The sequence below is a fragment of the Gorilla gorilla genome, chromosome 2 (genome assembly GCF_029281585.2).
Source record: "Gorilla gorilla gorilla isolate KB3781 chromosome 2, NHGRI_mGorGor1-v2.1_pri, whole genome shotgun sequence".
Lineage (NCBI taxonomy): Eukaryota > Metazoa > Chordata > Mammalia > Primates > Hominidae > Gorilla > Gorilla gorilla.
Window position 1 is genome coordinate 57,452,796 of NC_086017.1, and position 26,636 is coordinate 57,479,431.

The 26,636-nt window shown below is 43.4% G+C and overlaps 1 protein-coding gene across 1 annotated transcript in view; it reads right to left on the reverse strand.

Moving 5' to 3' along the window:
• SMARCC1 (SWI/SNF related BAF chromatin remodeling complex subunit C1) overlaps window positions 1-26,636 on the reverse strand; it is a 197,583-nt gene continuing 170,947 nt past the window's right edge. Inside the window, exons 26-28 of the mRNA XM_031009168.3 lie at window positions 24,139-24,400; window positions 4,664-4,840; window positions 1-2,289 (exon numbers count right to left, since the gene is read on the reverse strand). Coding sequence (XP_030865028.1) covers window positions 2,192-2,289; window positions 4,664-4,840; window positions 24,139-24,400 — 537 coding nt within the window. The 3' untranslated portion in view covers window positions 1-2,191. The remainder of the gene's footprint in view (window positions 2,290-4,663; window positions 4,841-24,138; window positions 24,401-26,636) is intronic.

Consider the following 26,636-nt stretch of genomic DNA (forward strand, 5'->3'; position numbering starts at 1 on the left):
TTTGTACAAAAACCACGTATTATTCCCCCCCCTCACAAAATCAGGTGGCTGAATTACAGGAATAAAACCAGATCAAAGACATGAAAAGAAAAAGCCACCACTTATACTGAAATATAACAGTGTTAATAATTCAGGTATTTTGTAGAATTATTACTATAGTAAAAATATTTCCACCTGGATCTTTTAAATTTGAAAGTGATCACATTAAAGACCTGAGGTTACAAGGGACCACAGTATGAACCAGAATTCCATTTTCCTTCTCGGACTCCAGGGGAAAAAAGAAGTATTTGGAATGAGTTTCCTTTGGGAAAGACTGGCAGGAAGTAGGTAAAACCCTGGCCATTGTCAAAAGGCACTGGGGTCTTTCTGGAGCCAAATGCATTGGAACTAAGCTCCAGTAGGAATAAACTCATTCTCATTTCCACTCCCAAGAGTCCAGAACAAAAACAAAAGGACCAAGGTCTCCTCGGTTCCCGTATTCCAGTACTCTGATGGTGACCAGGAACACCTGGTTAGAGGCAAACCTGAGGGTTTGAAAGGCAAATCTCAATTGTGGTTTTATTTTTTTGCTTTCTGATATTAAGGAAAAAAGTTCTAAAGTGTTTTATAAACACCTCCCTATACCCTCTCATATGTAAAGCTTTAGAAAATATATAGAAAAAGATACCCAAAAGATGTCCACCTTGCATTCTAAATAATGAAACTGCCACTTGAGAATGTGAAGTGAGAAAGCCAGGCGCTTTGGAAACCAAGCTCTACCAAAAACACCCTTTCCCCACACATGGAAGGACAGAAGGGAGGGAAGGACAAGAGGAAAAAACCGGGAACTCTCAAGTCACTTATCAGCAGGGGTAAATACGAGCTCAAATTAAGGCATTTTTGTGGCTTGTCCTCTGGAATGGCATTCTACCCTCCCAGCCTGAGCACCCCAAACCTCAAAGCATGATGCTTTGACTGCCAAGTGAGTTCCCTGTTACCCTCAGCATCTCTTTGAAAACCCTGTGATAGATGGAATGTGAGATCTCAGAAATGGAAGGGAGAAGGTATAAGGAGCTAATATCCTGCTTCACTTTTCCTGTCCCATCCTAACCTTAAAAGTACCGGTTGACGAAATTCCACTCCCTGGCTACTGTAACAAGAGGTAGTTTGGGGACTTGTACCCCCAGCCATCCTAACCAAGTTTCATGAGCTAAAATATTTAGCACTATCTACTTTTTTTTTTCTTTTAAAGGGTTTTTTAAAGAGGGAGAAAAAAAATGCACACAAAGCAGTGAATAGTAGGCTAGACTCATTGGGGGGTAATTACCCTAGACTCCTAACTTTCCAGGCTAGTTGAGGAAACTAAGGAATGCCTCCCAATATTCCAACCCTCAAAGCTCACACTGCCCCCAGAAAAACAAAACACTCACCCCCAATCCAATGAATCATCTGCATAGAAAACCAGAGCCAGCAGGCCTAGGGAAGGAGTGGATGTTTGTGCCCTCCTCTAGCACATACTAGTTCAGTGGTATGTTCTGCCAGGCAGTGTGGAGGCCCTCAGAGGCCTCACTAGGGAATAAAATCACTGAGATTCTCCTTCCACATCTCGTTTAATTTTCACACATTTGTGTGTGGCAAAAGTCTCAAACTTTACCATCAGCACCATTCTTAGCTCAGAAAAGCAGAAATAAGGTCACTTATAATGCCTTAAGGTTTGTCCCCTGTGGCTATTCCCCCCCTTCTGCCCATCATTATTTTTTGGTTCCTATTAACTTAGGATGCTCTCCTTTAAAACAATAATAACAGAAAGATAAAAAGATAATGATTATATAGCATTATCCATAGAAGCATAAGACAAAGCAAAAAACTGCAAGAGAGCAAAAATGGTAAAGACATAGCATGCTAAAGTTGACAGGACCTGCAGAGAAACTGTCAGCTTACTCCCACACCAGGACAGGGGAGATGCAGGTTATTTTAAGGATGACCAGGGCACACTGTCACCACAGGTTTCCCCTTGAGTGTTGGCTGAGGACCCAACACAAAAAGTGTCAGAGAGAGGGGTGGTAAGAGGAGTGGGGAGGCACTGGACACGTGCTTGGAGTTGTGAGAAGAAAAATCCTGAAAGAAACCCAAGAAAGTTGAGGAACACAAGTCTTGTCATCCCCACTCCAGCTCATGGTGGTGGGCGTGGAGGTTCCCTGCATCTTCCAGGCTAAGGAGCAGCCGAGGCTGGCGGGCCAGGAGCAGGAGGCGGAGGGACCCCATCTGCAAGTGGTGGTGGCGGTGGCTGCTGCTGTGGTGGAGGGGGATCTGCAAACATATCCAAGAGTAACTCGTTATTGCTGGAAATACAAGAGACTCAGGAAAGAGCCTATTCAGTGAAAAAAAGACACAGAAGTCCTTTCCTTAGTGGCAGGCAACCAATGCACCCTGTGAGGCATTGATTCCACTGTGGTCTATGCAGGTCAATTCCTTCTGAACCTCTAGGGCACTGCTCAAGTTGCTTAGCCTAACCCTAGTGGCTGGGGAGTGGGAGGTGTCTGAATTTCCCCCACCCTCCTTCCAGGCCAACTCCTTCTAAGAATCGCTCCAGACCCTTTCAGAAGTTAATTTTGATTGCATTGTATTTCAATGGTTCTAATTTTATTTCTTCAGTTAAATAATAAGCTCCTTCCTGGGACAGTTCTATGTCTTGTTTTTCTTTCCCCCCCCTCCCCCCCACAGTCCCTAGCCTAGCTGGGCACAAAATAGATTATCAATAAATTCTTGCTATATAAATGTCTCCACCAGGGCCAGAGAGCTTCACTTGAGGCAGTTGCTGACAAACTGGATAGTCCAGGGAGGCCTCCACAGCTCCTGAACTGCAGTCCTTCGATTTTTGGCCCAAACTAGGTCATGTCCTAAAGGGAACAATTAGTATGAGTGTCTGGGACTCTTTCCTATTTCAACTTTACCTGCTTTAGTGTACAAAAGAACCTGAGAGATCATTTAATCCGGATTTTAAAAACCCCTAGATCTTGCCAGAATTGAAAACATATGAAATAAAGTGCAGCATTGCTCACCAATCAATTCACCCAACTCTATGCCCAAGAGGTTTCTACCAAACCCTTAAGACTCTTGAAAGCATTCTGAAGCTCACTGATCTAATCCCTTGTGTCATCTTTCAGTGGAGGAAATGAAGGGCTGAAGTGGAGAAGCAACTCATCCAGTGTGGCCTACCTAGTATCCTAGAACCAATTCACATGGTTCAGAATTCCCAGAGCACTGACTTATGGCAGGAACCAGGCAGCAGGTGGGAAGGTTCCACCTGAAACCCTCCACATTCTCAAGGAGCTCTACTGAGGTCCCTTTGGGAAGGAATCCTGAAGTACAAAACATGGGTGACCAGCAGGACATGACAGTGGTAAATTGGTAAAGACCAGTGGTAAAGACCAGTGATACTACCTCTGCAATAGGGATGGAAAACTGGTCAACTCTCTTGATAGGCGAGCTCATTTATGTATGGTCCACAGGGTGGGTTGGCAAACATTTTCTTGCCAAGAAAAAAGAGGTACCTACTGTACTACACAACCACTGACCACTAGCTTAAGGGAGGTAATTTAAAAAAAATTATTGTGATCTTATATACCTAGATAAATTAGTGTCTTTCTTCTGTGCACCTACTTCGTCCCAGACTCTGGGGGCCAGAGAAGAGTCAGACATGTCTCTGTCCATGAAGCCTCCCAGAGTATCAGAGTGTACTTAAGGCACATCACAGTCTCATGTAACCTTTGGTAAGTTCTATATGCCTTCATGTAACATTTGCTAAGTTCTATCCAAGTTTTCATTTCTTGTTTTCTCAACTAAAGCTCCTACAGAGCAAGAATTCTTATGCTTCCTATCTCTCTGAACTATAAATAGTAGCTAAACTTTTGGCCACACGTGAACTTCTACATGAACCTAAGATTACAGATGTGGCTGGGGTACCTGACCTACTACTGGCTGTATTTCAGCATCATCCTCACTGGGAAGGCCTTCTGGAGTAAAAGGCAGGCCAGGGTCTCAGAAACAACCCTCAGGCCAAGGCTGAAGCCGAGCAAGAGCCTATGGGAGAAATGACCTGGTCTCTAAACACAGCCTCAGACAAGTATCACTTAGCAGCACTAGTGTTGTCCTCATTGAGCTTGCTGGAACTTCGTATTTCCTCTCAACACAGCCCCTGAATACTACTTTCTTAGCCTACACAGCCACTACTAATGTATCAAAAATGGCTATAAGAAACATATTTGTTATTCCAGCTCTAAACTCACTTCTATTCTTTTCTTTACACACATCACTTTTGAACCCTGTATCCACAAAAGGCTGCTGTAGGGAAAACCACCACCAGTAGCTCCACATATCTGTTGAGAGTCATAACAAGACAGGCTTAAACAGGTGTGGGAGAGGAATATCTTTATGGCCCCAATGCTGACAGTGCATGCCATAAAGGCACAACCCTGATTAGAAGCATTTTGTCACCTGTGCACCTGCCCATCAGGGGTGCTGAAGAACACAGACTGAAAACTGGTCTTTGAGAAGCCACTGTCACAGACTGCATCATCCATGGACCTGCCAAATCTCGGGGAGAGAACAAAGCCTCCTTCCCTTATCTACAGCCCTCCAGAACGGAACCTGAGATAATGCATCCCCCCTCCATGTTACTTACACATGCCGTTAGGTGCTGTCAGGGGTACCCGGGGTCCTAAGATGTTTACTGGCATTGGCGGCATGCCAGGAGGGGTAGGGCCACTCCCAGAGGGGTGGATGTTGGCTGCAACAGTGGGAATCATGCGGCCTGGCATGTGCTGCCCAGGCATCATGGAACCTGGGCCTGGTATCTGACCTGTGGAGGGAGATTTAAAGTACTGTAAGTATACTAGAAAGGGGTGTAAGAAAGGGATCAACTTAAATCCAACTCCTAAATACAAATATCCAACCTTCCAAAGGATCTGAAATATCAACAGAGCAATAATCTGTAATAATCTCTGTTTAGCTTTTTGTATTCTGGGTTTTTTGGAAGAAGGGTGTTAATGGGGGTAGGTCTGTGGAATGACTGATTATTCTAAACACTGGCAAGAAGGTGGCTGTAAAAAGAAATGGCAAAGGTCCCCTAAAATAAAGCACTCACTCTGGTTAGTTTGGGTGAGCAGTAGATTGTCAGATGTCTTCCTAAGAATATACAATGCCAAGCACAGCCCACAGGGAATGAAGTGGACTTTAAAAGGAAGTCAGTAAGTAAAAGTCAGTAAAAGGACCACAATTCAGTCCAGATTGTGCTCCATGGCTTACAGGGAAGGTTTGCCTGAAAGGGTATTATTACTGTGAAATCACCATTAAAAGGGGATTCTGATTTGAATCCCCAATTCCTGTCCACAAATATTTCTCCCATTAAAAGCCTCATGTATGGTTCATTTAAAAAAAAAAAAAATCATTCCTTATAGAGCCCACTATGAAGCACTGGCCTGATAGACTCATAAGGGAAAACAAAGACAGCTCCATCTCTTCCTACTGTTTTCTCCCTTTCCTTTTCCCTTCCTTTCCTTTTGTTTGTTTGTTTGTTTTTTTTTTTTTTTTGACAGTCTCACTGTGTTGCCTAGGCTGGAGTGCAGTGGCGTGACCTTAGCTCATTGCAACCTCTGCCTCCTGGGTTCAAGCAATTTTCATGCCTCAGCCTCCCAAGTAGCTGGGATTACAGGTGCCCACCACCACGCCCAGCTAATTTTTTTGTATTTTTAGTAGAGATGGGGTTTTGCCATGTTGCCCAGGCTGGTCTTGAACTCCTGAGCTCAGGCAGTAAGACTGCCTCAGCCTCCCAAAGCGCTGGGATTACAGGCGTGAGCCACTCTTCCTATTGTTTTCTAATTAGTGACAGAAGACCCTACAGTATTCAATACTGTTGTTCAATACTGAGAGACATGAACACTAAAGGAATCATTTGAGAGATGAGAACCATATGAGAATCAATGTAGTTTTTTTCTTTAAATCCAGGGGCTTTACTATCTATGTAAGGACAACTGTATGAAACTGAATATAGGTTAGAACACAGTACCAAGACAGCTAGAAATAAGAATGCTTGATCTTGAAAAATGTGGAGATGGGACCATTTGATAGCTAACTGGCAATTAAAATACAGAAAGCAGTATTGAACACTGAAGAACACTAAAATACCTCCTGTATTCAGTTTCACAATGAGCCTTCTGACCCTTTAGAATGTTTAGCCAACTTTTTCTGTAAAGAGCCAGATAGTAAATATTTTAGTCTTTGCCAGCCATATGGTCTGTGTCACAACTATTCAACTCTGCAAAGTAAGCATGAAGGCAGTCACAGATGATACACAACAAATGGACGTGGCTGTGTTCTAATAAATACATCTTTATTTATGAACCCTAAAAGGTTAATTTCACAAATTTTTCATGAGACATAAAACAGTATTCTTCTTTTGATATCCTCCTCCAACCATTTAAACTATAAAAACCACTCTTAGCTTACAACCTGTATGAAAAACAATTGATGAGCCAGATTTCAACCTAGGCTGTAGGCGATCCCTGCTTTGGATATGATGGTAAACATTCACTAGTTCTTAAACCAAGTGATTTGGCTGCTGGGCTTGTTTTGTTTTGTTGAGACAGAGTCTCATTTTCTACTCAGTTTGGAGTGCAGTGGTGCAACCACAGCTCAGTTCACTGCAACCTCAACCACACAAACTCAAGTGATCCCCCTGCCTCAGTCTCTCAAGTAGCTGGAACTACAGGTGAGCACCACCATGCCTGGCTAATTTTTAAATTTTTTGTAGAGATGGGGTCTCACTACGTTTCCCAGGCTGGTAGTCTGGTTTTTTGTTTTTTTGTTTTTTTGTTTTTTTTTTTTTTTTTGAGACAGAGTCTAGCTCTGTCACCCAAGCTAGAGTGCAGTAACATGATTTCAGCTCACTGGAACCTCTGCTTCCTGGGTTCAAAGGATTCTCCTGACTCAGCCTCCTAAGTAGTTGGGACTACAGGTGTGCACCACCATGCCTGGCTCTTTTTTTTATTTTTTATTTTTAGTAGAGACGGGGTTTCACTATGTTGGCCAAGCTGATCTTGAACTCCTGACCTCAAGTGATCCACCCACCTCAGGCTCCCAAAGTGCTGGGTTTGCAGGTGTGAGCCACTGCACCTGGCTGTAGTCTTGGTTTTAAAGAGTAATAAATTAAGAAGAATAGTTTAATGGAAACAAGCAAGGCTTTAATTTTTTTTTTTTTTTTTTTTTTTTTTTTTTTTTTTTTTGAGACAGAATCTCGCTCTGTCGCGATCCTGGCTCACTGCAACCTCCGCCTCCTGGGTTCAAGCAATTCTTCTGCCTCAGTCGCCCGAGTAGCCGAGATTACAGATGTGCGCCACCATACCCGGATAATTTTTGCATTTTCTGTAGAGACAGGGTTGCACCATGTTGCCCAGGCTGGTATTGAACTCCTGACCTCAAGTGATCTGCCCGCCTCGGCTGCCCAAAGTGCTGGGATTACAGGCGTGAGCCACCGCGCCTGGCCTGAAATTTTTTTATGTAGGACAAATTATATTCTCTACAGAATAAGAAAAGAGAATCAATGTAGTTTTTCTTTAAATCTAGGGACTTTACTATCTATGTAAGGACAACTATGAAACTGAATATAGGTTAGAAGACAGTACTGAGACAGCTAGAAATAAGAATGCCTAATCTTGAAAAATTTGGAGATTGGACCAAATTACAATACACAAAGCAGTACTGAAGATAATTCAAATACAGACTCTCTGTCACTATAGAAAGAGGTCTATCTAAACAAAGACATACAAAGCTTCAAACCACACCCTGCCTATCTCCAGTGGCTGTTCCTTGATCTAAGAACCTGAGAGAGGAGCCCCTTACTTCAAGGGTGTCAATGAAGAGAACTACAATGAGGTATGAGAATTAGGAATAAGGGGCTGGGCACAGTGGCTCACACCTGTACTCCCAGCACTTTGCGAGGCCAAGGTGGGTGGATCACCTGAGGTCAGGAGTTCGTGACCAGCCTGACCAACATGGTGAAACCCCATTTCTACTAAAAATACAAAAATTAGCTGGGCATAGTGGCATGCACCTGTAATCTCAGCTACTTGAGAGGCTGAGGCAGGAGAACTGCTTGAACCCAGGAGGTGGAGGTTGCAGTGAGCCAAGATTGCATCATTACACGCTAGCCTGGGCAACAAGAATAAAACTCCAAAAAAAAAAAAAAAAAAAATAGGAATTAGGGTAGTCCAGTCTTCTAGGGACTACTTTTTAAAGCAAAGTACATCAACATTATGACCCAGAATGTACATAATAGAGAGTTTTGGGCCCTCTGGCCCATCTTTCTGCACTCTATAATGTAACGCAAAGCCTAGCAGAGGAGTCTCAGAGATCCGCTTGCTGGAAAATAACTTGGTCAAATCACTTTGGCAAAACCAAGAGCAGCTGCTGGATCTACTCCTATGTGAACACTGCCACTAGGACCAACTGACCATCACTAATTTTTGTCTTTTTGTGCTTGTGCCGTGTATCTAGGACAGAAATAGGCAGTGTTGAAGAGTCTGCCAATCTAGGGACTGATTCAGGATAAAAGGGACAAATGGCAAGAACACTAAAGGCATACGAGGGATGAGTGCACATAAAGGAGTGAAAGGCAAATCAAGGAAAAACTGTGGAAGGAGCAAGCCAAAAAAAAATGAAGACTTTCCAGCTGATCAATAAAAATTTGTGAGTAACTTGGAATTGTGGATGAGATGTAAGTAAAGTGAAGGAAAGGGATTACGGATAGGACTAATCCTAAAAACACCTGGGACAGCAGGGACCCAAGGACTCAGGCATCCTTGTGGTGGGACTGTGAGGCCACATGCTTGTAGATCCACAAACCAGTAAGAAATAACAGAAATCCTGGGTGCCTTGGCCCACCCCCAGGGGATATGCTGCAGCACAGCAGGTAGACCTTGATAAGATCTGCATACCTACATCCCTACAACCCATCCTGACTCCTGCAGCCACTCCTCTATTCTCCATCTCTGACCTGTTGTTGCAGGAATGTTACATAAGTGGAAGCACCATTTGCAACATTTTGGGATTGGGTTTTTTTCACTCCAGGTAATTTCCTGGAGAGTCACCGGTTCTGTATGCAGCCACAGGCTGTTCCTCTCAGTGCTGGGTGGTGCTCCCTGCTGTGGATGGACCACACAGCCTGAAGAGGACATCTGGCGGTTCTCACTTTTTGGCTACTATGAATAATCTGTTAGGAAAGTTTGTGTACGGGTTAAAAAAATTTTTTTTTAAACACACGGCCAAGCGGGCGCGATGGCTCACGCCTGTAATCCCAGTACTTTGGGAGGCCGAGGGAAGATCACCTGAGGTCAGGAGTTCGAGACCAGCCTGGCTAACATGTTGAAACCCCATCTCTACTAAAAATACAAAAAAATTAGCGAGATGCGGTGGTGGGCACCTGTAATCCCAGCAACTCGGGAGGCTGAGGCAGGAGAACTGCTTGAACCGGAGAGGTGGAGGTTGCAGTGAGCCGAGAATGAGCCATTGCACTCCAGCCTGGGCAACAAGAGTGAAATTCCGTCTCAAAATAAATAAATAAATAAAATAAAATAAACACACAGCCAAGCCTAAGTTAAAACAATCAGAAAATAATGTTAATGTCACTCCCATTATTACTGAGAGGTACCATTTATATGCAGCATCTATATAAATACCATACCCTTTTGTGGTACCTTACTATCTTTCATCTGTATTACACCGAGGCTTATAAAGGTTTCTTTTTCTTTTTTTTTTTTTTTTGAGACGGGAGTCTGACTCTATTGCCCAGGCTGGAGTGCAGTGGGGCGATCTCGACTCACTGCAACCTCCGCCTCCCTGGTTCAGGTGAGTCTCCTGCCTCAGCCTCCCGAATAGCTGAAACTACAGGCACGTGCCACCACGCCCAGCTAATTTTTTTTATTTTTAGTAGAGACTGAGTTTCACCATGTTGGCCAGGAAGGTCTCAATCTCTTGACCTCATGATCTGCCTGCTTTGGCCTCCCAAAGTGCTGGGATTACAGGTGTGAGCTACCAAGCCCGGCCAGGTTTTTTTTTTTTTTTTTTCCCCAAAACAAAAACAAAAACAAAAACAAAACAAAACTGCTGGGTCTGTCATGATTCAAAGGAAAAAGGGCTACATTAATTCAAAAAGGAGTCATGCATGTAGAATAAGGGGTGAGGACTTCAAAAGTAAGGCTACAGAGGACTTAGTGAAAGGTTCTGAAAAGAAGAGAAGCTTGAACCTAATTTTCTGTGGGATGGAAAGCAATTTTTAAGAAAATGTTTAAGAGATGGGGTCTTGGCTGGGCGTGGTGGCTCGCGCCTATAATCCCAGAACTTTGGGAGGGCAAGGCAGGTGGATCAAGAGGTCAGGAGTTCAAGACCAGCCCGGCCAAGATGGTGAAACCCCATCTCTACTAAAAATACAAAAATCAGCTGGGTGTGATGGTGGGCACCTGTAATCCTAGCTACTCGGGAGGCTGAGGCAGGGAATTGCTTGAACGTGGGAGGCGGAGGTTGCAGTGAGCCGAGATCATGCCACTGCACTCCAGCCTGGGCGACAGAGTCAGACTCCGTCTCAAAAAAAATAAAAAATAAAAATAAAAAAGAAGAAGAAGAAAAAAGATGGGGTCTTGCTACGTTGCCCAGGCTGGACTAGACCTCCTGGGCTCACGTGATTCTCCTGCCTCAGCCTCCTGTGTAGCTGGGGTTACAGGTGCATGCCACCATGCCCAGCTAGGATGGAAAGCTTTAAGAAGGGATGCAGAGGAGTTAGTTCCTAGAGCAGAGAAAAAGTGCCTTTGCAGAGAAGTATGGGCTGAATGTCAGGCTGATGAGACAGAAAGGAATAGGAGATGGAGATGGCACTCTGCAAGTTCCTTTTTTTTTTTTTTTTTTTTTTTTTTAAAGAGATGAGGTCTTGGCTAGGGGCAGTGGCTTATGCCTGTAATCCAGCACTTTGGGAGGCCGAGGCAGGCAGATGACGAGGTCAGGCATTTGAGACCAGCCTGACCAACATGATGAAAATAAAAAAATTAGCTGGGCGTGGTGGCACACACCTGTAATCCCAGCTACTAAGGAGGTTGAGGCAGGAGTTGCAGTGAGCTGAGATTGCATCACTGCACTCTAGCCTGGGCGACAGGGCGAGACTCAGTCTCAAAAAAAAAAAAAAAAAAAAAAAAGAGAGAGAGAGATGAGGTCTTGCTCTGTCACCCAGGCTGGAGTACAGTGGTATGGTCATAGCTCACTAAAGCAGTGAACTCCTGGGTTGAAGTGATGCCCCTGCCTCAACTTCCTGAGTAGCTAGGATTACAGGTGTGCACCACCACGTCAGCTAATTTATTTATTTATTTTATTTTTTATTTTTTAATTTTTTGAGACGGAGTCTCACTCTGTTGCCCAGGCTAGAGTGCAGTGGTGCAATCTCCGCCTCCCGGGTTCATGCCATTCTCCTGCCACAGCCTCCCGAGTAGCTAGGACTACAGGCACCCGCCACCACGCCCGGCTAATTTTTTGTATTTTTAGTAGAGACGGGGTTTCACCATGTTAGCCAGGATGGTCTCGATTTCCTGACCTCATGATCCGCCTGCCTCGGCCTCCCAAAGTGCTGGGATTACAGGCGTGAGCCACCGTGCCCGGCCCACGCCAGCTAATTTTTTATAGAGATGGGGCCTTGCTATGTTGCCCAGGCTGGTTTCAAACTCCTAGGCTCAATGATCCTCCTAACTCAGTCTCCTGAGTTGCTGGGACTATGGGTGTGAGCTATTGTGCCCAGCCGCAGGTTCTGTAAAAACAGGCATCCTCGGGATTGGAGACAGAGCAAGAAGGAAGGGCGAGCATGGAGCTGAGATGGAAAATGAATTTGGGTTTGGTATCTGACTGCTGGGAGTGTGAAGATGGGAGGACGTGAAGAGGACACAGAACTTTTTGCTTTGGGAACAGATGTAGGCTGGGCAGCCATATAGTGAAATACAGAGGTATGGGTGAAGGGAAGGTATAGAACTCCCAGAGTTTCAAATAGAGCAGTGGCAAACAGAGACTTACTATTCTAAGATTCTCCACAAACTGCCAAAGAGGCACCTTTGTTTTTAAGGTGGTACTGTCCCAGCTCCCTTTTGGAAGCCCTTTTTTTGTTCTCTTCCTACCCCACATCACCTGCTAGGCCATTAATAAAAGCAATGCTTTGTTTTCCACACTCTAAATCACTACTAATGATTCTCTAATGGTATTCTAGGTGGTGTGAAGGACAACAGGAGATGATTTTGTTGCTGCTGGAAACAGGAGGCCTACTTTTAAACTAAAAAGTACAATATTCTAGCCTGCAGACGAAAGAACACTCCTAATGGACTTGTTGTGACAAAGGGAAGCCATATACTAGGAGAAATAATGCTGCCCATGTTTATCAACAGGTACAGGTTGCTCGCTTCCACCAAGTCTGACCTGGACAGAGGCCTTAAACAAGTTAGGAAGAACATATTGCCGCCCTTCACAGGTCTCCTCCTCTCTCTCTCAATCCCTGAGCTTTGGTTTCCTGAGATTTTATTGATTAAAGCTATGTATGTGGCCCAGTGCAGTGGCTCATGCCTGTAATCCCAGTACTTTGGGAGGCTGAGGTGGGTGGATTACTTGAGGTCAGCAGATCAAGACCAGCCTGGCCAACATAGTGAAACCCCGTCTCTACTAAAAATATAAAAATCAGCTGTGTGTGGTGGTATATGTCTGTGGTCACAGCTACTTGGGAGGCTGAGGAGAAGATAGTTTCAACCTGGAAGGTGGAGGATGCAGTGAGCTGAGATCGCGCCACTGCACTCCAGCCTGGGCTACAGAGGGACTCTGTCTCAAAAAAAAAAAAAAAAAAAAAAAAAAGAGAGAGAGAGAGACACACACACACACATAAAGACAAAGACAGAGAGAGAAGAAGGTGATGTAAAGATGGAGCAAACAGAGACGTGGCCATAAGACAAGGAATGCTGCAAGCCACCGGAAGTTGGAAGAGACAAGGAACAGGATTCTTCCCTATATACCCTGGAAGGAGCATGGCTTTGCTGGATATTGGACCTGATTTCCCAGAGAGTAAGAATAAATTTCTCTTGTTTTAAGTTATTCTGACAGGCTGTGCGCAGTGGCTCACGCCTATAATCCCAGCACTTTGGGAGGCTGAGGAGGGCGGATCACCTGAGGTCAGGAGTTTGAGACCAGCCTGGCCAACATGGTGAAACCCTGTCTCTACTAATAATACAACAATTAGCCAGGAGTGCACATGCCTGTAATACCAGCTACTTGGGAAGCTGAGGCAAGAGAATCACTTGAACCCGGGAGGTAGAGGTTAGAGTGAGCAGAGATCACACCATTGCACTCCAGCCTGAGCGACAAAAGCAAACTCTGTCTCAAAAAAGTTATTATAGCAGCCTCAGGAAACTATGTAGGAAACATGTGCTATGCCTTAGGCACTATATTTAAGAGTTTTATAAATGTTAACTCATTCAATCCCCATAACAACACTATAAACCAGGCACTGTTATCTCTGTGGAAGAAAGGGAAGGACACAAAGATTAAGTAGCTTGCCCAATGTCATAAAGCATGTAAATGAGGGAGCTCAGATCTGATACAGGTACTCTGATTCTAGAGATGGTGCCTGCAGCCAGTGTGCACCCCTGACAATCAAGGTCTGGGGGAGAGGGGTCCAACAGGTGCTCAGAGACGACGTGATGCAAACCCTGGTGTCACCAAACTGATTGATCCATTATTTGCCCCATGCTCAGCTCCAGACAGAAATTACTTTCTGAACCAGCAATTCAGAATATATGTTCCAGCAGAGAAATCAACTATTCAAGAAACAATCTGGCAAAGAGGAGCATCACTGGCTGATTGACAAACACCCACGAAGTGATGTCTACCTATCATGCACTGGGAAATGCCTGCAGGCTCTTGCTCTTAGGCCCAGTAGTACTATTTCCAAAGCTATCTGCTCAGTGGCAGTGGCCCATTTACCTATTACCCTACATCTTTATGAATACAAGCTGGAATAGGGCAGCTTTAGGGTTTTCCAAGGCTGTTAGCCCAACAGCTAAAAAAACCTTTCTTTTCATTTATTATAAATTCTAAAGCCTTGTGAAAAAGATTCTTTATCCTATTGTCACAAACAAGGTCATAAAGCCACTGGGATACAGGTGTTCTGAGTATGAGAGGACAACGGCTCCTTGGCAGCAAAAATGAAGGTCTAGAGGAAAAGCAATTTACTTCTGCTTATGGCACCCTGCAAAAACAAACATCTCTCAGGAAAGCAAGAGGTACCTAAGAGTGAATGATGTCCCTTTGCCATTCAGAGGTTCCTTCTGTCAGATGCTAAGCAACTCAGCACTGGTGTACCTGGGGCAGTGGGTTTAGAGAAAAGACAGGAAAGGAGGTAAGAATAAGGTTGAGTAAGGGTTGACCATGCCAGGTGATTTGACAGTTATCTCTTTGAAGCCTCCAGGTTGTTAGGAAGATGATGTTAAGGGCCTAGTTTTGAGATAAGGAAACTAAGCCTCAGAGAAGCTATGTAATTTGGCGCAAAGTCACAATGAACAAGAGACTGAGCTGAGATTCAAATCCAGGTCTCTCTGACCCTGAGGTCCATTCTCTTTTCCTTTACCCCACCTTCCTTTCTAAGGAGTAACTTTCCCCTTAGAAAAGGTAACTTCCAAGGATGAATCTGAAATGGGGTAGAATTTAAGAAGACTCAGGAGAAGACAAAATCAATTTCGCATAAAGCAACCCTTGTCCTTAAGAAGTCTAAACATCTTTATGGTTTTTGTGGTGTCTGATATAGGTCTCACCACTTTTAAATGAACAACAGTGTCTGCATTTCCATTAATTCTTACTAACATTAAGAGATCTGGCCCACACAAATCTGAAATGCATAGGAACAGGCCTTAGCAAACAAAGTAAAGGATGTATGTCTTTTCCATTAAAAAAAAAAAAAAATCAGGTATTTTTTCCCAGCAGACAGGGAGAGGAAGAAAATGAGAGAGAGAGAGAGAGAGAGAGAGAGACATGGCATCAAAACAGCAGTATCAAAAGCTTAGAATGGTGGGAGTCTGACCTACATACAAGCTTTTTTTCTTTTCTTTTTTCTTTTAAACAGCAGGCATCTGAAGCCTGAAAAATTAAAAGCTTTGCTAAAATTAGGTTTAACTAGTAGAAAAATCCCTCATTCTCTCTCAGGTTTATTATATCTTTTACTAAAGCATTACACTCATGACACTTAATGGAATATTAGTAAAGGACCTTAATTTTATACTTCGGGTTGGGAAAGGAGGGTAGGAAAAGAAAGTGAATCTAGGAAAGGGAACCTGTGAATTTCCAGTCTTGAGCACATTTCATCAATCCATTTCTAACTGTCTATAGCACATCCTCTGGCTGAGTTCCCTGGAGAATGGAAATAACAAAATCAGGGCCAAGTGAGAGGAAGCCCAGGCTTCTCAGAGACTGTGCCTTCCCCACAGCAGCTTCCTGGGGATGCCTGTGACAGACTCTCTTTGTTGAAGACTGGGCCCTCACTGTTCTCTTTGTGAGGGTAACCTGCTACTCCGGAAAGTAGCATGGCTGCTCCGGAAAGTAGCATGGCTACTCCGGAAAGTAGCATGTAAGTAGGACCAAAGGCACCGCAGATAATAAAATCTTGGCTGATGTGATGGGCTACGGCTTTTTTTTTCTTTCTTTTTTTTTTTTTTTGAGATGGAGTCTCACTCTTGTTGCCCAGGCTGGAGTGGTGCAGTGGTGTGAACTTGGCTCACTGCAACCTCTGCCTCCTGGGTTCAAGCTATTCTCCTGCCTCAGCCTCCTGAGTAGCTAGGATTACAGTTGCCTGCCACCACACCCGGCTAATTTTTGTACTTTTAGTAGAGGTGGGGTTTTGCCATGTTGCCCAGGCTGGTCTCGAACTCCTGACCTCAGGTGATCCACCCACCTTGGCTTCCCCAAGTGCTAGGATTACAGGCGTGAGCCACCATGCCCAGCCATGCTATTGCTTTTCTTTTTCGGTGTGGGGTTGAGTCCAGGGGTGGGTTAGAAAGTGGTGATTGGTTGTAATCCTTTCCTGAGCTTTATTTCTCATGAGGTAGGGTTGTGTAAGTAGGTCTGAGGGGCTTAAAAAGCCAACTGCAGCTGGGTGTGGTAGCACATGCCTGTAGTCCCAGCTACTCAGGTGGCTGAGGTGAGAGGATTGCTTGAGCCCAGGAATTCGAGGCTGCAGTGGGCCATGACTGCACCACTGTACTCCAGGCTGGGCGACACAGCAAAACCCTGTCTCAAAAAAAAGTTCCAGTTTTTTTAAAAGACAGGGTCTTGCTCTATCGCCCAGGCTGGAGTGCGGTGGCACAATCTTGGCTAAATGCAGCCTTGACCCCCTGGGATCAAGTGATCCTTCTGCCTCAGCCTCCCAAGTAGTTGGGACCACAGGCACACGCCACCACACCAAGCAAATTTTTTTATTTTTGTAGAGAGAGGGTTTCACCATGTTGCCCAGGTTGGTCTCGAACTCCTGAGCTCAAGCAATCTGCCTGCTTTGGCCTCCCAAAGTGCTGGGATTACAGGCGTAAGCCATCATTTCCAGCCCATTCTAGTTTTATCATTAGAATACCATTGTATTATGTCTGAGTTCTCATCAAATCAGACCAATTCTATTCTGATTTTCTAGGCACTTCCAAAAATTCTTACACTATTAATAATGAGGAAACAATGAAAATATTTAAATCAAACATGTTCTTTCCCTCTGCTTTCACACATAAGAGTACACACGAAGGCTTCCCCAGTGCAGGCAGCTGACTTAAGATCCATGAGGCAGGAATATTCAAAGAGTGCCTCATTTATTACAAATGCCTAGGACGGGCTGGGCCTAGTGGCTCACTCCTATAGTCCCAGCACTTTGGGAGGCCAAGGCGAGAGGATCGCTTGAGCTCAAGAGTTTGAGACCAACCTGGGCAACATAGTGAGACCTTGTCTCTACTAAAATACATCCATGCCTATGGAGAGCAGAGCTTACCACTGTAATTATACACTAGATTTCTGTCATTTCCTTCTAACTTAATGATAGGTAATCTTCCTTTAAACATGCTGAAGTTCCTACAGTCCTGACCATCTCAACTTAAAGGAGATCCCGCCGAGTGCAGTGGCTCACACCTGTAATCCCAGCACTTTGGGAGGCTGAGGCGGGTGGATCACCTGAGGTCAGGAGCTCAAGACCAGCCTGGCCAACATGGTGAAACCCTGTCTCTACCAAAAATAAAAAAATTAGCTAGGCATGGTGGCAGGTGCCTGTAATCCCAGCTACTCGGGAGACTGAGGCAGGAGAATTGCTTTAACCTGGGAGGTAGAGGTTGAGGTGAGCCAAGACTACAAAATTGCACTCCAGCCTGAGTGACAAGAGCAAAACTGTGTCTAAAAAAAGAAAAAAAAAAGGAGATCCCAAGCAGTCAGAGGTGCCCTCCTGCTTGAGTAAGCAGCACACCTCAGCAAACAGCAGCCACCACCTAGGCCATTCTCCTCTGTGGTTCCCCATGTGCTTTCATATTAACAGATACCATGGCCCAGGGTGTGGTCAAGGGAATACCACACATGTGCTTAAGAATTGGTTTCTATTATGACTATTCACCTTTTGCCATCTGGAATGGCAGTCTTATAGGGAGAATCTTAATGTAGGCATCATTTGATACAATTTTATAGTTTAAATGAAAAGGAATGAAATGCAGTGCTGTGTATTTCATTAAGATCAACAAAACCTAAAGGTGGTCTAAGAACAGGTGGGGCCAACCTTTAGTTTCCATTTGCCAACTGGATACCAGAAACATTCTACTACAGATACTTCCCGTGCCTTTTTGTTTGGTAGGAAGAAACCAAGTTGGGACACTATAAGAGATAGGAACAAAATCTACCAAAAGTCAGAGTTATCAGGTGAGTTAGGAGTAGGACCAAATAATAAGAGCCAAGGAAGAGCAATAGAGGCATGCACGCAGTAGTCTCCAAACAAAAATTATAAGCATTTGATGAATCAAAGGTAGGGGACAGGGCAGAGGGGCTGAAGAACTTACAGAGGTATCGGTACAAACTAAATGGAATATGTACAGGTGCCAGCTTATACCAGCTACATTCATACCTAGGAGTCCGTAAGTGTTTAAGAGCCTAGCAGATTCATAATACCAAGCTGCTACTTTAACAGGCTCTACCACTAACTGATGGAGAGTTTTGTAGAGAAGAATTACATGTAACTTATCTGCATACTTATACAGAGGCCAGAGAGATGAAAAATTAACCACTCGGTAATAAATCTGCCTAGTCCCTCCTCTCAGCACTTCCCCAACCTTACTGGCATTCAGAAGCTGATTATTCCCATCATATATCATAAAGTCGAGCCAAATACCAAAGACAGCCAACTGACCCAAATAATCTTCAGCTCCCAATGTAAGCTGTGGCCTGTTAACTTTTCTGGAACTTAGGAATCATGAGTTGGAAGGACCTGCTCATAGTTCTTACCTTACCCTGTGGCAACTTGGAGACTAAAGCCATTCTGGCCCCAAAATGCTACGGACAATCTTACTTGCCCTGGTTTGAAAGTCCTTTTTAGCTGACCTTTAGAATATGGTCTATCAGACCTACGTGTTAGAACCAGCTTTTTCTGAACTGGTAACTTTAAAATAGTGGGTTTACTTTACTGTTGTTCTTTTTTTTTTTTTTTTTTTTTTTTTTTTTTTTTTGAGATAGGGTCTCTCACTCTGTTGCCCAGGCTGGAGTGCAGTGGCATGACCTCGGCTCACTGCAACTTCTGCCTCCTGGGTTCAAGCGATTCCCATGCCTTGGCCTCCTGAGTAGCTGGAATTACAGGCATGTGCCACCATACCCGGCTAATTTTCCTATTTTTAGTAGAGATGGGCTTTTGCCGTGTTGGCCAGGCACTGGTCTTGAATTCCTGGCCTCAAGTGGTCCACCTGCCTTGGCTTCCCAAAGTGTTGGGATTACAGGCGTAAGCCACCGCGCCCAGCCTAATGTGCTGTTGCTCTTAATTTTACTCTTTAACAGACTTGATTTTATATTCAAACTCCAAAGCAACCCAACAAAAGGGGTAATTTGGAAAAATTATTATCTTGAATTGCTGGAACTCTCACATACTGCTAGAGTGTAAACAGGCACCACCACTTTGCAAAAAGTTTGGCAGCATCTATTAATCTGAACATATGCATATCCTATGATCCACTCTTAGGTTCATAAATACTCAATTCTACACCTTAGGGATATATACAACAGAAATGTACATATATGTCTTATCAAAAGACGTGCTCATGTATTTCACAACAGCACAAACTATTCATAATAACTAAAATCCAGTAATCAGTCAAATGTCTAACAGAACAGACTAATAAATAGTACAGCCACAGAACACTGTATAGCAAACAGAAGGAACAAATGTACAACCACAAACAATAATGTGGACACATCTCAGATATACAGTGTTGAGTGGAAGAAGCCAGATGTGGCCGGGCATGGTGGCTCATGCTTGTAATCCTAACACTTTGGGAGGCGGAGGCGGGAGGACTGCTTGAGCCCAGGAGTTCAAGACCAGCCTGGGCAATATAGTGAGCCCATGTTTCTACAAAAAAATTTAAAAAGCAGTGGGGTGTCGTGGTGTGCACTTGCGGTCCCAGCTACTCAAGAGGCTGAGGTGGGAGGATGGCTTGAGCCTGGCAGGTTGAGGCTGCAGTGAGCCCTGATAATGTCACTGCACTCTAGCCTGGGTGACAGAGTAAGGCCCTGTCTGTCTCAAACAAAACAAAACAAGGAAAGCAGCCAGACATAACAAATATAATTGTGGTTACATTTAGATAACATTCAACCAGTCCAACTAGTCTACGGCGCTAGAAGTCAGGACAGTTGTTATCCTTGGAAGGGAAGGTGACTGAGTATGATGAGGGCCTCTGTGTGTTGGTTACACATGAATATTCTCTGTTAAAACTCATCAATTCTGCAAGTATAAAGGAAGTAAAAAAAAAAAACTCAGCTGAATATTTATGATTGTACATTATCCAAAATGTACATTTTATTTCAATAAAAAATCATGAGACTATCTTGTCATAGACTAAAAATAAAAAAAAAAACCTCTCATCATGCACTGCACTCAATAATTCTTTCCTTTACAAATTCACTTTAGAAAAGCCTATTTTTGTGAGAAAGTAAAAAGATTAAAATGACCTATTTCCCTTCCAAAGACTATTTTTATGAATTCTAGTTTGCGGAACTGCTTCACTAGAATAGCTGTATCTGAATCTGCTATAAATCCCCTTAGTCTTCTGTCACGGGAGGCAGCACTGTGGCACTGGCCTCACTTTGGAATCAGATGGAGCTCAGTGTGAATCCTGGCTCTACCATGCAGCAAAGCTATGCGGCCTTGCCATGCATCAGTTCTTCAACTGTAAGGTGAGAATGAGAAATAAGTGAAACAATGGGGGTGAGGGGCATGGCATACGAACACCTATTATCACCAAAATCTCATTTAGGGAAGAAAGTAGATGCACCTCTCTGCCCATCTTTTACAAAGTAAATGCAGATGCTAGCACTCCTTAGATGTTCTGTGAGCAGTTAATGTGAATATGATGCTTTAGCACCATCAAGAGCCAAATACCAAGTAGCTACAGTAAACTTCCTCATAAAAGTTTATCCCAGTATTTCAGAAACTGAATTTTTATTTATTTATTTATTTTTCAGAGACAGGGTCTCACTCTGTTGCCCAGGCTGGAGTGTAACGGTGCAGTGTCACAATCACAGCTCACTTGCAATCTCAAACTCCTGGGCTCAAGTGATCCTCCAGCCTCAGCCTCCTGAGTAGCTAGGACTACAGGTATGCAGTACCACCACACCTGGCTATTTTTTTTTTTTTTTTTTTGGTAGAGACAGCTTCTCTCTATATTGCCCAGGCTGGTCTCAAACTCCTGGGTTCAAGCAATCCTCAAGTCTTGGCCTCCCAAAGCACTGGGATTAATGGTGTGAGCCACCAAACCTGGCCTAGGAATTTAATTTTTAAATAACTATTGTTCTTGAAAAATTACTTTGAGATGTGAACTCTGTTAAGCATTTGTATCTTTTGAAAGCTTAACTCTGGAGAAAATCTGATTCCATACAGAGAATTTAAGATCCACTCAAGTAGACAGAAATAAGACTGAGAAAGAATGCATCTTGTTGTGAGCAGGGTAAACTTCTAAGGCTATCTCCACAAATGTCATTTAGTCTGACGATGGTAGTAAATCTCATGATTGCAAATTAATCCTGTGAGTGTGTGTAAACGAAAGCTTCCCAAAGTAAACTTAGCCCTGTTTTTCGGTAAAGTCAATAAAAACTACTAAAACTACAGCCTAAAATATATTTTGGGTTGTGAATAAGTGTGTTGATAATACCGTGACTTGGCCAGAGAATTTGCATCCCATCCCCAAAAGCACAAACTTCGGCTCTAAGCACTTGGTATATTACTGTGGATAAGCAAACTATAAAAATCTTACAAGATGACTTTCACTAGACTAACATAATACACAGCACACACCCATATATATTGCCCTCTAAGAAGAGAAGGAATGTGGGGTTTGGGGGGTGAACTGGAATTAAAAGTACATCTTAGGTTTTAATGATGCTGGCAGTTAAGCTTGAAGGAACTATGAGTTCAACTTCCAAAGTAGTTAAAATTTAGTAAATAATAGCCAACTCGAAACAGTTCTCACAAGCTACAAATGGGACAATTTTAGCATCAAAAAAAGCCAGGTACAGTGGAACGTGCCTATAATCCAGCTACTTCAGAAGCTGAGGCAGGGGGATTGCTTGAGCCCAGGAATTTGGGTCCAGTCTGGGCAACTCAGTGAGACCCAACCTCTTTTAAGAAGCAACAAGAAACACAAATAGTATCTATGATAGACTGAAACACACAAAATATTAAAAATTTTGTAATTTTACAATATTAAAAATATACACAAAAAAACCCTTCGCTGGTCACCTTTGGTTACTGGGGGGCAGCAACTCATTATACAGATAACCAACAGAGGAAAAATATGAAGCATTTATCCAGGCTTTCCTATAAGAACTGATTTTCAGGGTAACTAACTGAGACACAGTCTCGCTCTGTCACCCAGGCTGGAGTGCAATGGCGCAATCTTGGCTCACTGCAACCTCCGCCTCTAGGTTCAAGCAATACCCATGCCTCAGCCTCCTGAGTAGCTGGGACTGCAGATGCGCACCATTAGACCTGGCTAACTTTTGAATTTTCAGTAGACACGGGGTTTTGCCATTTTGTCCAAGCTGGTCTTGAACTCCTGACCTCAGGTGATCCGCCCACCTCGGCCTCCCAAAGTGCTGGAATTACAGGCATGAACCATTGCGCCCGGCCTAAAATAGCTAATTTAAGAAGCAATTCTGAACGCTCAATTCTAAAACAATTTAGTCGAATGGGGATTTTTATAATGGATGATCCGACTGACAACACCAGAACTATTGATCAATCTTAATTATCACAAAAAGAAAAACTGACATTACAAGAATGCCTGACCTCATAAGTGAATCTTGTCTGGGTGTGGTAGAGCTCATGCCTGTAATCCCAGCACTTTGGAAGGTCGAGGCGGGAGGATTGCTTGAGCCCAGAAGTTCAAGATCAGCCTGGGCTACAAGGCGAAACCCTATCTTTATAAAAACAAAACCAAAAATTAGCCAGGTGTGGTGGCATGCACCTGTAGTCACAGCTACACAGGAGGCTGAGATGGGAGGATTGATTGAGCCTGGGAGGTTGAGGCTGCAGTGAGCCATGGTCATGTCACTGCACTCCAGCCTAGACAACAGAGTGAGACAGTGTCTTTAAAAAAAAAAAAAAAAAAGTGTGAATTTGAACCTGAGCAATCCTCTGGTTTATAGGAAATGTGTGTTTGTGTGGGGGGGTTAGAAGGACATATGACATGACACTATGCACCTTTGGTGTACAATCAGGCACAGCCACATTGCGGAAAAACCCTGGTTTCTTCAACACATAAATGGCACAAAAAAGGGAAGGTGAATTATTACATAGATTTTTAAGAGACATGTCAACAAATGTGTGAATCTTAACTGAATACTGATTCAAACAAACTAAGCACTCAAAAGATATTTAACAAATGATATTAGGAATTATTATTACTTTTGTTTGATGGTGATGATAGTTATGTAAAGAATAAGACTCCCGGCCAGGCGCAGTGGCTCACGCCTATAATCCCAGCACTTTGGGAGGCCGAGGTGGGCGGATCACGAGGTCAGGAGATCGAGACCATCCTGGCGAACACGGTGAAACCCTGTCTCTACTAAAAATACAAAAAAATTAGCCAGGCGTGGTGGTGGGCGCCTGTAGTCCCAGCTACTAGGGAGGCTGAGGCAGGAGAATGGCGTGAACCCAGGAGGCGGAGCTTGCAGTGAGCCGAGATCGCGCCACTGCACTCCAGCCTGGGCGACAGAGCGAGACTCCGTCTCAAAAAAAAAAAAAAAAAAAAAAAAAAAAGACTCCCACTGGTTAGAGATACATTTGAAGTCTATCTCATTTCCCAAAGTGAGGAGGAAAAGATAAAAACAGACTCTAAAATGCTGATAATTTTGAAGCTGTCCAATAGGTACATGGGGGATTATCATACTATTCTCTCTACTTTATCTGTGGTTGAAGATTTCCGTAACAAAAAGTAAAAGTGGCAGAAAGATGATGGTTGTTGAAACCAGGTCATGGGAGTTTGCTGTGTTGTGTGTGTTTATCTTTGAAAATGTCTATAATTTTTTTTACAGTATCAATAATCCAAGATAAATTCTGAATGAACTCTGAGATATTACTGTCCAATCAGAGGCCGACCTACTCAACAAAAAGGCATCATACCAAGAGAAAAAGAACATGGAGAGAAAAAGAACATGGAAGGCTTCATGTGGCGATAACCCTAAATCTCACACGCCTACAATTTTCTAGATGACAATGAAAATTTTGAGCAGTCTTCATCAGAAAACACCAACTGTGTGGTTGGCCCCAATGATGCTCTGTGCCTCTGTAGTGACCATAAGCTTTTTCCAAGAGCAGGGCCTTCCTCTTACCTGGCTGGGGTGGATGAGGTGGTGGCATCTGGTGGTGCATCAGAGGGTAGGGAGGGGGCTGTTGATGAGGCATCATGCCAGGGTGCCCTGCTGCTCCAAGTGGGGCCAGGCCAGGTCCTCCTGAGTGCTGGTGTGCCTGTTGAGGGTTCTGGCCATGCTGCTGCTGTTCCATTTGCTGTCGTGCTCGTAATTCAGCATACTTCAGCTGTTCCATGTGGAAGTTTTGGCGTTCAGTAAGCAACTGCTGCCTCTGTTGTTCTAGCTGTAAGCAAAGGAAGTGGAAGAGAAATGACACCAGAAGAGGCTTTCAGGATTGGATAACACAAAGGACAACTACATAATGCCTGAATTCCCTCTATCCCATCACACTGACATCACCACCTCACTTCCTGCACCTTCTACAGTGAGAACAAAGGCATTATTTCTTGAGTAGCATATCCCCATTTGGACATCTGTTACCATGGTCAAAGTCTTCTCCATGTTGAGTCTAAGTCTTTCCTTGCAATCTTCCCGCAGTAGGACTACTGCTCTTTGGGCTCACTTGGACACATGTAATCCCCTCTATGTTTGGCAGGCCTTTAGATATCTAAAAATACTTTCTATGGCTGTCTGAGTCTTCCCCAGGTAAAACGAGCCTCTCTTGTCCTTGTAATAGTTCCTCAGATGTTAACATTTCAAGTTCACCCAACCTTCCTATGTGCTCTCTTTTGGATGTGATACTCTCATGGTTATTGTCTATTTTAGAACATAACACCAGAGTTAAATTGCTCTGCATGAGTTGACGTGGCCTTAGCTGCAAAGATATGCATTTCTCTATGTGGAAATCTGGCAGTGCCACTGCAAATCTTAGCTTTCAAGTACCCAAAATTATACTTGGTGACACATTCACGGAATATTTTAGTTGCCTATAAAAAAATTTACATGAATCTTAGTTTAACGACTACAAGCATTTCAATATTCAAGATAATCTTTCTGGCACCCAAATGAGAATAAAGAGAAATACAGTATTATATGTTTAGTTCAGAGAATGAAGCCTATCCTAAATTAATTTAATTCAGGGATGATAAAGAAAATCAACCTGAACATGCAGGAAAATGAAAATCCAGATCTCTGAAAGTAGTATAAAAATCATAAGCATAAGGAGGGTTAATAAACCCACTTCTTTTCAATAACATCTCCATCCCATCATTTTGATAGAAAAATCTAAGTCACTGGGAATCATTTTCTAGTGCTGTGTTGTCCAATACAGCAGTTAGAAGCCACACACAGCTACTGAGCACTTGAAGTGTGGCTAACATGAAATGAGATGTGCTGTCGGTGATGCACAGTAAAATTTGAAGACTTAATATGAAAAATTGTTCATATAAATTACATATAGAAACAATGTATATATGTAGGTTTTACATATACTGGATTATGTAAAACATCATTTCACCTGTTTTTAATTTGGCTACTAGAAAATTTTAGTTATATATATGGCTCACATATTTCTGTCCAATAGCACTATTCTGAGGCATTTAATAAGTTAGGGAAGTATAACATTTTTGCTTTTGGGGGCAGCAAGTTCTGTGGATAAACACTACACACTATTATTTGCAAAAACTAGATGGAATAAGCATGAGAATTAGCCTAAAAATCTGGGCCTTTGGCAGAGGGCCGACTGGGGAAAATCCCTGTGAAATTGAGTGAGAAGCATCACTGGTTATAGGAGTAGCAACTGGGGTACTTCCATGGACAGATGGGGTGTGGGAAGACAGGCCATGAACACAGTATGAAGAAAAGATGCATGAGCAGGCTAAGAGGAGAACAAATAAAGAGAGTAAACGGTATAGCTTATGTCCTGGATTTTGGTAACTGGCTTCTAGACTTTCCTTAGGGAGAGGGAGATTTTCTGAAACAAAACATTTTGAGAGAGGTTGAGGGTTACCAGGAACAAGCAAGACAGGGTTCTACCATGGTCCTAATAGTCTAGTGTGGGCTCTTCATTTTCTGGGAAAGGTAATCTGAAGAGGGTAAAGCCTGGCCTGGTTCAGTTTCCTGTGTGCATGATGAGAAGGGAGATGTAAGATGTAAACAGCAAGAGAATCTTCTGGAAGTCCAGTTCTGCAGGAAGACTAATCAGATTAGTAAGTAAGAGGCAAAATGATTGTAAAAGGTGGGGTGAGAAATCTAAATATTCTGGCTACAGATCCTTGGTTTTGCTTTCTTCTAATCATTCTTTCTAGGAATTTAGGACTCTGAATTTGCTTAAGAGGTGGCCAGAAAACATCCTCTTATCTGTTTTTGTTGAGTGACCACTGGTCTGAACAGCTTGGCTGTAGTCCTACCGTTATGTAAGAACTATGGAATTTAGGTCAAGATATGCTTTATAAGGAAGCTGAACTGCTACTGGAGGGAGCAGTGACTCTAAAAGGAAATTTTGGTCTCTGCATTACCTAGCTGAATTTTGGGTTCTGTTTTTAACCAAACTAGCCTTTCTTTGGGGGCTTACCTTAGTA